At 54.3% G+C, this 12,700-nt stretch overlaps 1 protein-coding gene across 50 annotated transcripts in view; it reads right to left on the minus strand.

The window, feature by feature from the left end:
• The window catches only part of CELF4 (CUGBP Elav-like family member 4), a 323,167-nt gene that overhangs the window by 242,500 nt on the left and 67,967 nt on the right, over positions 1-12,700 (minus strand). For all 50 annotated transcript variants that reach the window (XM_055102353.3, XM_055102352.3, XM_055102347.3 and 47 more), the window contains exon 2: positions 366-448. In XM_055102353.3, coding sequence (XP_054958328.1) covers positions 366-448 — 83 coding nt within the window. The remainder of the gene's footprint in view (positions 1-365; positions 449-12,700) is intronic.

Consider the following 12,700-nt stretch of genomic DNA (forward strand, 5'->3'; position numbering starts at 1 on the left):
ACCGGCCCCCTCCTCCCCCACTAGAGCGGCCCGCGTCGACTCGATGGGCGGACTCGATCGCGCACGCGGCCCGCGGGCCCGGCGGAGGCAGCTCCCGCTCCGGGGACCCGGGACACGCCGCTCCCCCGCCCCAGGCTGCCCGCGCAGGAACTTCACGGCCACGGCCAAGTGGGGCCCCCGTCCCGGATCCCGTTGGGCCCGGACGGCCGAGAGCCCGGGGATTTGGGGGGCGCGCGGGCTCCCGAGCTCAGGCGGGCGGCGGGCGCCCTGCCGCCCTCTCCCGGCGCGCCGCGCCGCCGCCCGGCCTCCCGAAGTCGCCCCCTGTCGGCACGTCGGCCTCTTGCGCCACGGCGGGCGCCACTTACCCCGGGCAGAGTCTTCTGCTCGTGCAGCGCGCTCTGGGCCTTCAGCGCTGACTCACGCTCGCAGTAGGTGAGGAAGGCGCAGCCTGGGGAGGAAAGCAAGCGCCAAGAAGGGTCAGTGGGGCGCCCCCGGGCCCGCCGACGCGCCCTGCCGCCCGCCCTCCAGGCTCCCGCCCCTCCCTGCCGCTCGGTCCCTGTCCCCACCTCTCTTTCTCTCCCGTGCACTCTTCTCGGAGCTTCTCTGCCTCTCGGTGTTCCCGGCTGTCTGCCTCTCGTACCTCCCTTTGCTTTTCTATTTTGCTCCCTCCGCGGAGTCTCCCCACCCTGCATCTTCCCCCCACCACACCCCCCTCTCCTTACGGTTCTCTCCTTACCCCGTACCCTGGTGCCTCAGACCTCTCTGCCCTGTTTCAGCGCCAGCCCCTACGCTTCCTAGAAGGGGCAGCTTCCACCCCTCACCCCCAGCACCTCTAGCCACACTTGACCATGGGCTGTCTTTCTGGCCGGTAGGAGTGCTGGGCGCTGCTCCCTCAGGGATGGTGGAGGGCTCCTCTAAGCCTTCCAAATAAAGGCTCAGTCTGTAAGGAGGACCCCAAGCCAGGCCCTCCTAATAAAATAAACGTACCCTGTGTCCCCTGTCCCAACCCCTGTTGTTTGATTTGCAGTGACAGATGGTCTTCACACCCCTCCAAGTCAGAGGGCTTCTAGGGCATATCCAGGCCACCGACTTACAGCACTAGACCACCCTTGCTCTGCCTTTAATTCCCTAGGTGACCTTAACAAATCACATCCTCTTTCTGGCCTCAGTCTCCCCACCTGCGAACTGAGAAGGCTCAGTCTAGCTCTCCCACTGATTAATTCTAACTGGGCCACACCCCACCTCCTCGCCAGGGAATCCGGATTTGACAGAAGAATATACTCAGGGAGTGACTTTTCAGTGCTGTCCTTTAGGTGTGGTGACAAGGCCAAGAGAGTGGGGATGGGGGAGTCTTTCTGGGAGTTCCCATAAGCTGTCCAGCGTGCCCAGTGTCAGGCCTTCTTTCTCTGCCTGCAGATGTGGCTGAAGGTGGCTTGGGAGGCCTGCAAGGCTCAAAACCATGGGGAAAGCCCAAAAGCTCACTATGGCGAAAGCAGGCTTGAATGTTCTGGTGAACAGTCACCTCAGACCTTTTCAAGCCACCCATGGCCCCAGAGAGGGCACCCTGTGGAATGGCTGCCTCTCTTGTTCCTCTCTCTCTCACGTGATCTTATCCAAGGCCACATCCCCAACAACCTGTGTTCCCTTCTGCCCCCGCATTCCTCTGCTGTCACCACCTCCTCACCTGGTATGCCCCTTTTCCCCATGTTCACTTCTCCGAAACCCATTGATCTTTCAAGAATCTGATCAAGTTCTACCTACTCCAGGCAGCCCTCCTTGGCTGGTCTAGTCCATCCCCAGCCAATCTCCACAGCCGGCCATTTGGTCATTGCCATGACCATTTATTTCCTGAGTGCTCGCTCTGTGCCAGGCTCTGTGCCAGACCTCGTGGCCCAGGCCCTCCTCTCATGAGGCCCACAGGCTGCTGGTGCCAGTCTGGTACCTATGTCAGCCCTTGTCACCAGGCTTGCTTTAGACTCTGGTTGCCGGCCACAGAATGCTCCCGGTGTCCTCTGCAGCTCCTGACTCTTCCACCATCCAGCCTGTACCCAGTGAAAACCCCTTTCCTCCCCTTCCAATGTAGAAATTCCTGCCTCCCTTCCCTTTCTGGCTTCAGAGAGGAGGTGGAAAGGGAATGTATTTGTGAAAGGAACAGAGATGAAAGAAGGAAACAGGGAGAAAAGCCTGGGAGACAGAAACTCTCAGCTCCCAGTGCCCCCTCTGCCTTCCCCACCTCCAACTCCTGCCTCAGGCTTGGAGGAGCTTCGGAGAAATCTCTCTCCCTTTCCGTCTCATGTCTCCCTTCCTCCAGACCCCAGATCACCCCTCCTCCCTCTCTCGTCCTCCTCCCTCCTGGTCACTGGCAGACTGTTATTGATGGAGACACCCGGGGACTGAAATGAATAGCGGTCAGAGGCCCCCGTGACGTCGTCCCTCGTGCTGCCGCCTGCTTCTCCCGGGGGCGTCTTTCCTCCCGTCCCCTTGTTGGCCTTGTCCTCTGCCTGCAACCAGGAGGTGGCCACTGCCTCTGCTGTACGCAGGCAAGCCAGCTTGGGACAAGGTCAGGGGCAGGTTTGAGGGGAGGAGGATGAGGGGAGGGAGGAAGAGGAGGAGGAGTAGGAGGAGGAAATGACCATATTGTTTCCATGGCCCAAGATAACAAGAAAAGGATTCCAGAGGAAAAAGAATCTGTTGCTTTTGTCCAGCTTCCAGGAATTTCTGCCACAGTTTTTGAGAGAGCTCACAACTTTATTGTGAACCAAAATCTTTCAGGATCCTCCAGACCTTGGGTGACCTCCCCCTGCCGTCTCCACCCCCTGAATTTATCTCCTTCCAGTCTTCCCCTGGCCCCACTCACCAGTCCCCTCACTACTTCTTAGCCCCCCAGGTGCACTCTGTCTTAGGGTCTTTGCACTGGTCTTTCCTCTTCCCAGAATGGCACCCCCACCCCACCTCTGCTATCAGCATGGTGTGCTCCTTCCCTTCACTCTGGTTTCTGCTCAAATGAGACCTCCTCAGAGACACTTCCCTTGACCACCCCATTTAGCATAGCCCTGCACCCACACAGACCCTGACCCCTTTTCCCGTTTCCCTTTCTGTTTGGCACCCATCACTCCCTGACAGAGTCACATATATTTGCTCTTTGAGGGGCAGGCTCCCCATGCTCAGATGAGGTTAGGAGCCTGGTTTTGTTGTTTCTGCTTGGTTCTCAGTGTCCAGCATATAAGTGGAAGCTAATACGTATTCCTTGAAAGTACTGAATGCCAGAACACCTCAGCTAATTTGGTGGGGCCAATAGGCACAGAAATGGTGCTCAGAGGCTATTGAGAGCTGTCCAAGATCTGTGGGCACTGAGGCACACTGGACTTCTATAGTGGTGGCAGGGCCAGAGGTTGCCTGAGAGTTGATAAGTGGGTTCCTGATGGGAGGGTTTTTGCCCCAAGAGCTCCCAGGAGCCTGTTGAACCTGACAGTGCACTCTCACCATGCTTCCCCCTTCACCCCCAAGTTGATCCCAGAAAAGACTGATAAACAACTGCAGCTCCTGACTCCTCCACCATCCAGCCTGCACCCAGTGAAAACCCCTTTCCTCCCCTTCCAATGTAGAAATTCCTCCTGCCTCCCTTCCCTTTTCGGGTTCAGAGAGGAGGTGGAGAGGGAATGTATTTGTGAAAGGAACGGAGATGAAAGAAGGAAGCAGTGAGAGAAGCCCAGGAGAGCCCCTTCCCAGGCAGGGCCCACCCCAGCATCCTCATCTGTAAAATGGGAAGAGTAATGGCCCTCAGAAGCTTGTGGGGAGACCTACTTGCCAGTGGGTATGAACAGCCTCTACAGACTTCACTAAGTGCAGACTGCAGTGTCAATATCAGTTCACTGTTGTGAAGCAGGGGCTAGAGAGGTGCTGAAGCCCCTTCCTTCTCTCCCTCTGCACCTCTGTGAGGCTGGAGCGGCTGGACACAGAGGCTAACTGGGGCAGTCCCACCCCGGGCCCTTCCCAGTCCATCTCCAGCCCATCCGATGCAGCGGCTGACACGCCAGCATGGCAGATTAGTTGGCTATCTTAAGGCTCTTTGAGAAAGGCAAATGCGGATAAGCAGTTATTAACGCTGACTCCGGGGTTCAAAAGAAGGGACCAGTCTGCTCCCTGGCTGAGGGCAGAGCCCTGGGGGCATGGTGACTGTGGGGAGGGGGCTGCAGGAGGAGAATTTACCATCACAGGGTGCTGTGGATGGTGAGAGGCCTGCGGTGGAGGCTGGGGGGCCGGGGAAGAAAGGGTGCCCAAGCCTCATCCATTGGACACTCACTGCTCTCTCCTAGGGAGGGAATGGGGATGGGACACATAGAACCCCCAGCTAGAACAGCTGGCCTTGACTTCCTGTGGCTCATTTCCACATCTCACAGGGGTTGAGGAGGGGGCTGTGGGCTGTGAGGGTGTCCAGCTGAAAGGGGGGAAGGTGGGGAGCATCAGCCTCAGCCCAGCAGCCACTAATCTGCCAAACTCACTCTCCTATGTTGTACTGAGTTGTCCCCAGAGACATCCCTGGCGGGGCCCTTTGGGAACTCACAGTTGAGGTGGGAAATGGGATTCTCTCAAGGAGCAGCTGCCTAACAACACAAGACAGTGTGGGAGAGAGGCTAGAACCGGGCTCTGAACGCTGAGGCTTGAGAAGGTCTGTGGAGGGTGCCTCATCCTTCCTGGGGATGTGGCCAGTGGCACAGAAATCTCTCCCCATCTTCAGACCCAGAAATCCCTCCCAAGTCCTGATCCTATGATCCACATACACTCGTGCTCACAGAGGAGTCGGCAAGGATCCAGTATGGCTGCTTGGAATAGCAAAAAAAAAAAAAATTAAAAACCACCCAAATGTCCCTTAGGACAGGAATGCTTTCATTTTTAAACTGTGAATACTCAAAAGCAGTTAAAAAGATGAAAAGACCCTCAATGTACCAGCATGGAAAGCCACATTGTCAGATGGGAAAAGCAAGTTGTGAAATAATAGACGCCATGTATATACAATGGAGACACAATCAACTCGCCCATTATATACTCAGACCTGTATTTACATGTGAAAGACAAAGTCTGGAAGTCACCCGAAACTGAAAACAGGGAGTACGGGGTGGGGAGTAGGGGGGTATGTTTCCTATGACTTTCACTTTTTTTGTTTTGTTTGACACATTTAGACCCAGAATGTATTCATGTATCATTTGCATAATTAACTTGAAAGGAAAAAAAAATCTTTACTTAAAGAGTAGGATGAAATGAAAAGGAGGTGGGTGAGAATAGGTGAGCCCGACAGGATGCAGGGCCCATGGCCTGTATTGAGGAGACAAAGATCATTGCACATCTGCCGCCTGGCAAATATACTTCATGAGGGAAATTATCCTTGGTGGGGTGGCTGTGGCCCTGCCTCAAAGCTTCCTCTGAGCCGGGGCTGGCTGCTGCGGTGCTGGGAGTTGACACAGGTGCTCTCAACTCAGCAAGCTGGAAATGTAAATGATTCTGGTTCTTTGGCCCTGAGTTCTGGGGGTTGGTGTTTGGGGGATGGAAACCATGATGGTGCAAACACCTCCCCGTCTTTGCCCTCCCATTTTTGGAGGGCCCTCCCAGCTGTGCGACTCTGACGGGACATGAGGTAGAGCCACCCAAGTGATCCAGGGGCTCTCTGGGTGGTCCAGGACCTCACCCTGAGCTGCCCCCTTTCCTGTCCCACTGTCTGGGATGGTTCTCCCGGCACCAGCTCATAATGGAGTCTACCACCCGTTAGGGGTCAGCGCTTTCTGTCCCACCTCTTCCTGAGTCACGGGATCAAGCAGGATAGAAGCGCAGCCTGTTCTGGAGCAGAGACAGCTTTGGAAATCATCCAAGGTGGGGTGGGGGCAGAGAGGTGACAGAACTGTGGGGTGAGAAGTCACACCACAGTGCTGCCCTCAGCAGCTGACACCTGGGCTCCCTATGGCACCCTCTTCTCACCCGAGAGGGGCCCCATGCCCACCTCCTCTCCTCACCTGAGAGGGACGCCGTGCCCACCTCCTCTCCTCACCTGAGAGGGACCCTGTGCCCACCTCCTCTCCTCACCTGAGAGGGACCCTGTGCCCACCTCCTCTGGCCAGAACAGACCTGCCTGTCCTCTAATACTTGAGATTCTATCACATACGCTGAACACTTTGGCCGGCACACATGTTTCCTTATTCAGCCATGTCACCTTCTCCCACTTACCATTCTTATTTACTTAATCCCTTCCATTTACCAGCTTGATGCCTCGTCTCTGAATAGACTTTCAATTCAGTGAGGGTGGAGACAGGCTCTTCTATGTCTATATGGCTAAGTGGAGGGCCCAGCTTCTCATTCAGGGGTCTGCAAGCTGGAGACCAAGAGGGACTATGGGGGTGGGGGAAAGAGATCCAAGATTGGGGCACTGAAGGGAGATTGGGAAAAGTTGGCAGAGTGAGGAGGGAAGGGAGAAGGAGTGTGTGGCAGGAGACGTGAGCACTGGGCCAGGGAGAGGCAGGCAGCGTGGGCAGCGGGAGGGTGCTGTCGGGCTAGGGTGCATGCAGGGGTGGCGGATGCCCCTCTCCGACGTGGGCAGCATGCAGACCATGGTGCAAGGGGTACTGCTGTGGCCAAGAAGGTGGGCGGTGCCCTCTCCCATGTGGGGGGAAAACACAGTGCAGCAGAATTAATTGCACGGAGATGGCAGTAATTTACAAAGCCCCCATGTGCCGGGATAAAAGGCCCTTGTCATTGTGAAGTGAAGGAAGTACAATTTCCTGCCCAACTCTGAACAGGGCCGAAGCCTGGGGTGTAATCATCACGGAAGGGAAGGTTCCCGATGTGATGCTCTCCCTCCTCCCACCCCAGCTGGGCCTTGCCTTCCTACTAATTGAATTACAGAATTAGCCAGAGGAAGGTGGCCCTAGAATAGGAAGGTCTGGATTTTAATAAAACATCAGATCCTTTAGGCCTTGGACTTGGCCGGCCTGGAGGAAGTGGGAGAAAGCTGGGCGGTGGGGAATGGGAAGGTAGCAGGAGGCCCACTAGCCAGACCTAGGGGCCGAGGAAGGGGCTCCCTGAAGGCCCCTCTGCCCCAAATCTCCACTCATCCACCTGCCATGGTGCCTGAAATCACAGCCTGGGAGCATCACTCCTTAGTGGTCCTCACCCCCGGCTGCACCTGAGAATCACCTGGAAGATTTAAAAAACATGCAGGCCACTGCAGAGAAGTTATAGTAGCATCTCTGGGAGTGGATCGCAAGAGGGAGGGAGGGAAAGTCCACCAGCTTCCCTGGGAAGAGGGTTACTGATGTTCTGAGGTCACATCTGTTCCCCCATCCAGGCTCTGTCTTTCGTGCTCTGGGTGGGCAAAGGCAGTCTTCCTGGTACCTTTTGAAGCAGATGTTCTGCTGCCACGTGAGAGAGAGGCAGCTACAGAGCAGCTCATCATGTACATGTTCTTCCTCTGCAAATGTCCTCCCACTTCGAGTACCCGGCTGGAGTCTACACCGCCTTTAAGACTCACTTCTTAGGTCCTACTCCAAGCTGAAGCCCTGAGCATCTACCTCGGCCACTTTGGTCTCACCTTCTATGGATTCGCATGTGGCCTCTGCCCATGGCCTGCCTCAAGGATGAGCCTCATTTTCTTACCTCAAACATGAACAACTTGAGGCTGGGTCCTTGGGGCTCAGCAGGACTGAGTAACAGGCGGGAAAAAGACCCCATGGGTCTGTGCCTCTCTCTCCGCACTTCTCTGTGTGTCCAGCCAAGGTTGACCCTCCTGCCATCTTCCCAGGACCTTTTCTGGCCATTCTTGTTTCCCTAGTTCTTTCCACCTGGATCTTCTTCCCTCTCTCTTCCCACTCCTCCAAGTACTCCCTGCTGGTATTCCAACAATTCCTGCAGTTGTCTTCTCTCCATGTGACACAGTGATTCCCCACCCACATAATAAATTTCTGACTTCCTCTTGCTTCTCCACCCCCATGGGGTAAACCCAAGCCTAAGAACATCATCCTTTCCTCTGCTGCCTTCCCCCATGCCTCACCCCTTTAGAGCCCACGTAACTTTCTAGGAGTGTCTAAGTTTTCCTTCCTCCAGGAAGCCTTCCCTGACTACTTCAACCCCAACCTCTCTCATAGCCCTTGGCAATGGTCTGTCTCATTTTGCAGTTAGAATCATACACGTCTTTGTCTGCCTTGCATTTGTGTGTGTTCACCCAGAATGTAAATACTCTATTATAGGAGTAGCTCACCCCAGGGCCCCCTTTCCCCCAGTGGCAGACAGCGTAGAATGCAGAGATTGCTGAGCTCCATTCTGCCTCTGGCTGGGTGAGAGTGAGCGGAGTGGCAGCAGGAAGTGGCTGCTGCAGGGATGCGGGTGTGGGGGAAGTGGGCCATGAGGTCTGGGGAAGTGAACACATTGCTCAGGCCCCTGGTGGCAGGAGCCATACGTCTTCCTCAGAGGAGGCAGCCTGGGGGGTGGGGGTGATGGGGACTGCAGAGGTGGGGGAGGGGGAAGATGGATGGTCCCCTAAGCCAATGCATCAGAGGCTGCAGCCTGCTCTCCTCTTTAGGGGCTCTCCAAGTGCTGGAATCTCCCCCTTGGCCATGCATTCTTCTTTCAGGCTCCGTACTGCCCTCCAGAGTCTCCTCTCTTTAAATCAGAAACTCCAGAGAAGAACATGGCCCATTCTAGAGTGCGAATGAGTTTTGTTGAGTTAAACTCCTCTGTGTGGTATGGGAAAATAAATGGCTCACTGTGACTCTTTCTGCCCTTTGTACCCACAAGACAGAGATGTGCACAGAGCTGGGGTGGTCCAGATTTTCCTCAAGCTAGATTTGAATCTCCCAGGAAAGGGACCAACCTTCTCTTTCTCTTCTTGCTGAGCTCAGGGCAGCGTGTTCAGACCGAGGGACCTAACTGGCTCTGGACAAGGAGGTCCAGACCTCAGAGGGTTAAAGAACCAGCCAGTGGGTCCTTTGCCAAGTGTCCATCCTTTCCAGTTGCCCTTGTTTATGCCCTAAAAGCTTGAGAATTACATGTCTGGTGTCGGCTGCTCCATCTTTATAGCACTGTGAAAAAAGACAAAGTGGATGTGACATATTGATGGCCTGTCCCCCTTTTCAGCAAAGAGCTCCTCCATCTGTGGCCAGGGCTGATGGGCCCATGAGGTTCAGGAAAGTAGGGACTGGCCCAGGGTGGGTGTCAGCCTTTCCAACATGGGCTTGCAGAAGTGAAGCCTGCTCAGCTGACCACATTTGTTGGGCATTGTTCCTGCAGCCAGGGGCTTGCTTCTGTACCTCTTCTCTGGCCAGCAGCTCCTACTGGTCCCCAGGAGAGCATGAGGGTGCTCCCTTATGTGTGTTTTTTTGGCAGAGGGCCTTGATTTGCCAGAGTGCTGTCATGTGCATGATCTCACCATTCTTACACCTCAGCATAGGCTCGGGATGGGGTGCGTATCATCAGCATCTGACAGCTCAGAAGCTTGAGACTGGGAGAGGCCCTGAGATGTGGCCACAGTGGGAGAGCAGAGACTCTGGTATCCTGATGGCTATTTTTGGGCTCAGTTCCTGTTTCCCCCTCCAGGAGCCCTAGGCAGTGTCTGAGGACAGTGTGAGGATGGGCCATGCTCAGGGAGACATGAGGGTCCTTGGAAGGGAGAGGTCCTCCCTCCCCACCTCCAATCCTGTGGCCTTCTCTTGGGATAAGGGGCTCAAGGGTGACCTCATCTTCTTCCCGCAGACACCCAAGTAGAGTCAGCTGAGGTGGTGCCTGTCCTTCCTCTATCACAGGTGCCCTTTCAAATGTCAAAGGCAGGCATGCCATGGGCTCCTCTGCAGAGGTCTCTAGCTGAGCATCAAGGGTGGATTTCAAATGCATTTGGGGCATTTGCTATTCACATGAGTGCCAGGATAAATTCTTTGCTAGAACCTAGAAACTGAACTATGTTCCTTTCTAATGAACCTGGTAGGGGAGTTTAGATCTTCCTGTTTGAATTCTCTTAGACCAGGGTGAGAAGCCAGGCTCAACTCAGTGGGGATGGCCCACAGTGGAAGGGGCTCTCAGAGGCCTCCTTGGCAAGACCAAAACCATCGCTAAATTACATGATATGGGCGACAGACGGGGTCCCCGATGAAGCTAGGCATCTTCACTTGTTTGGGAGGGAAACCACCTCCCTCCTCTCCAACAGCTTCTGAGCCTCTGCCTCACTCCTTCCACCCCTGCCTGGATTCCCTCTCCCTCTTGGCCTGTTTTTTCAGAACTTCAGAGCCTCACTAGCTGACCTCAGCCACATGGCTCAGCCCTGGCCTGACACCCTGACCTCCTCAGCACATAAGAATCACACCATGCCCCATCTGAGGCTCCAGTGGCTAGTGTCATTTGCTTGGTTGTGTGTGTGTCTTATATCTGCACAGCGAGCTCAGCAAATACTTGCCGAGTGAGTGGCAGAGAATTCCCCTTGCTGGAGCTCTTTGTGGCCATGGGACTGGTGAAGTGGAGGTGGGGGTCATTTTTCACAGGGGGAGTGCCTTCCCCATGCAGAAGGAAGCTCAGAGGACTCTGTCCTTAGGCTGCCTCTGAAGTCCCCATCCCTATCCCCAGGCCTGAAGCACTCCCTGATATATCCGCAGGGATAGCTCTCTGCCCTCATGATTTGTGTGCATGTGTGCTTGTGTGTGTGTGTGTTTTGGGGGGTACGATGGGCTTCTTTGACTCTTATCTCCCATGAAAGGAGAATAGATCATACCAGCAAGGCAGTGGACCTATGAGTCCCTTTGTGGCTTCTTAGGACAGACCCTCCCTTTGGGTCACACAGCCAAGCCATGCCTGCCTCCCCCAGCAGTGTGTGACCATATCACTGTGGGCCTTTTCTTATTCCCTCCTCATGTCTGGAGTGCCTTCCCCACTCTTGGGCCCTCCATCAGATCCTCCAACCCTTTGAACCGTGTTCAAGCTGCAGCTCCTCAGTGTAACCCTCCCAGCTTCTCAGCCCTTGCTGGGTCTCCTTCGAAAATGTCTGATGCCCTCAAACGAGTGCTTGGTTGAGCAGCTTTCTGCTGTTCTCATCTGTGAGAATCCTGTCCCTCAACTAGACCACAGCGCCCAGGGCTGGACCTCTTCTCTGGAACCCCCTTACCAAGCCCCAGGATGGGGTTTCATAAGAGTAGCTGGGTTGAGCTGAACAAAATTCAGGAGGGGAGGGTGTGTCCACCCCTCTTTGATTGCAGGGTCTGGTCACATGGTGGCACTCAGGACCTGCCTGGTGAGGTGAAATAATCTCGCCTCTGTCCTCTGGCTTCTTCCTAACAGGCTCTAATTCACTTAAAGAACAACAACACAACAACGACAACAAATTTTTTTTAAAAAAGAAGCACACCAACCAAGAAATTCCAACCTCAGCATCCAAGACAGGCTATTTTGAAAAGACCAATAGCCAGGAGTCCCATATTACAGGATCAATGTTTGGAAAATGTGACTTTCTTTTTAAAAGAAGAAAAACAATCTCACACTGTCCTGGTAGGCCACAGTCCAGCTGTCGATAGAGGGTGTCTTTCTCTCGTGATCTTGGCCATTTAAGCCACTGTTCTGGCCGGGCTTTGGGCTGCACACAACATCAATACGGTAAGTTCAATCACAGGCATTTAGCAATATTTAACCTGAGGGCTGCGGCGAAGAAGGAGTCAGCAACTGTGACTGGGACGCCAGCCTCAATGAGTCAATCCCTCAAATCCAGAGGGGCCCTAAGGAAGCAGCATTCTCATTTTTCAGAGGGGTAGGGGCTCTGGGTTTTGCTCTAGAGGCAGCTGGCCCCGGTCCTGGGAAGGGCTAGAGCTATTCCAAGTCATCCTGCAATCATTGCTGACTCTCAAGGAGTGCCCAAGGTGGGTGAGAGGAGTTGGTAAATGGGGAGCCTGGCCTATGGGGTAAGACAGAGCCTAGCATTTGGCTCTAAAGTTTCTTTTCCCAGAGAACCACCCACATGCCCACAGAGCCCACCAAGAGAGAAATGAAGCCAACTTATCAGCTGACTGGTACACAAGACCCAACAAACCATGTGACTGGGGTTGGAGGTGCTGTCTTCTGTGGATGGAGTGAAAAGATGCTTCATTCATTCATTCATTTCGCAACCATTTATTGATGGTCCACAATTTGCCATGAAAGACATACCCCCTGCTTTAAAAGAGACAATTGGTGCTGGGTGCAGTGGCTCAGGCCTGTAATCCCAGCACTTTGGGAGGCCGAGGTGGGCAGATCACGAGGTCAGGAGTTCAAGACCAGCCTGACCAATATGGTGAAACCCCATCTCTACTAAAAATACAAAAATTAGTTGGGCATGGTGGCATGTGCCTGTAGTCCCAGCTATTCAGGAGGCTGAGACAGGAGAAGCGCTGGAACCCGGGAGGCAGAGGTTGCAGTGAGCTGAGATCACACCACTGTGCTCCAGCCTCGATGACAGAACGAGACTCTGTCTCAAAAAAAAAAAAAAAAAGAAAAAAGAAAGACAATTGGTAAGCATGCTTGGAAGGCCAGGTGATGAGTGTGCAACCAACACACCTATCAAGCCAAAGTTTGCGCAGGGCCTATTGGTGGCACAAATGATAGCAGCAAACACTCACTGATTTTTGGTTGTATTTTGGGCATTGTTCTAAGGGCTTTATATGTTTCGACTCATTTAATGTAAGTCTATAAAATAGACTTATCATCCCCA

This window comes from Pan paniscus, chromosome 17 (genome assembly GCF_029289425.2).
Source record: "Pan paniscus chromosome 17, NHGRI_mPanPan1-v2.0_pri, whole genome shotgun sequence".
Taxonomy (NCBI): domain Eukaryota; kingdom Metazoa; phylum Chordata; class Mammalia; order Primates; family Hominidae; genus Pan; species Pan paniscus.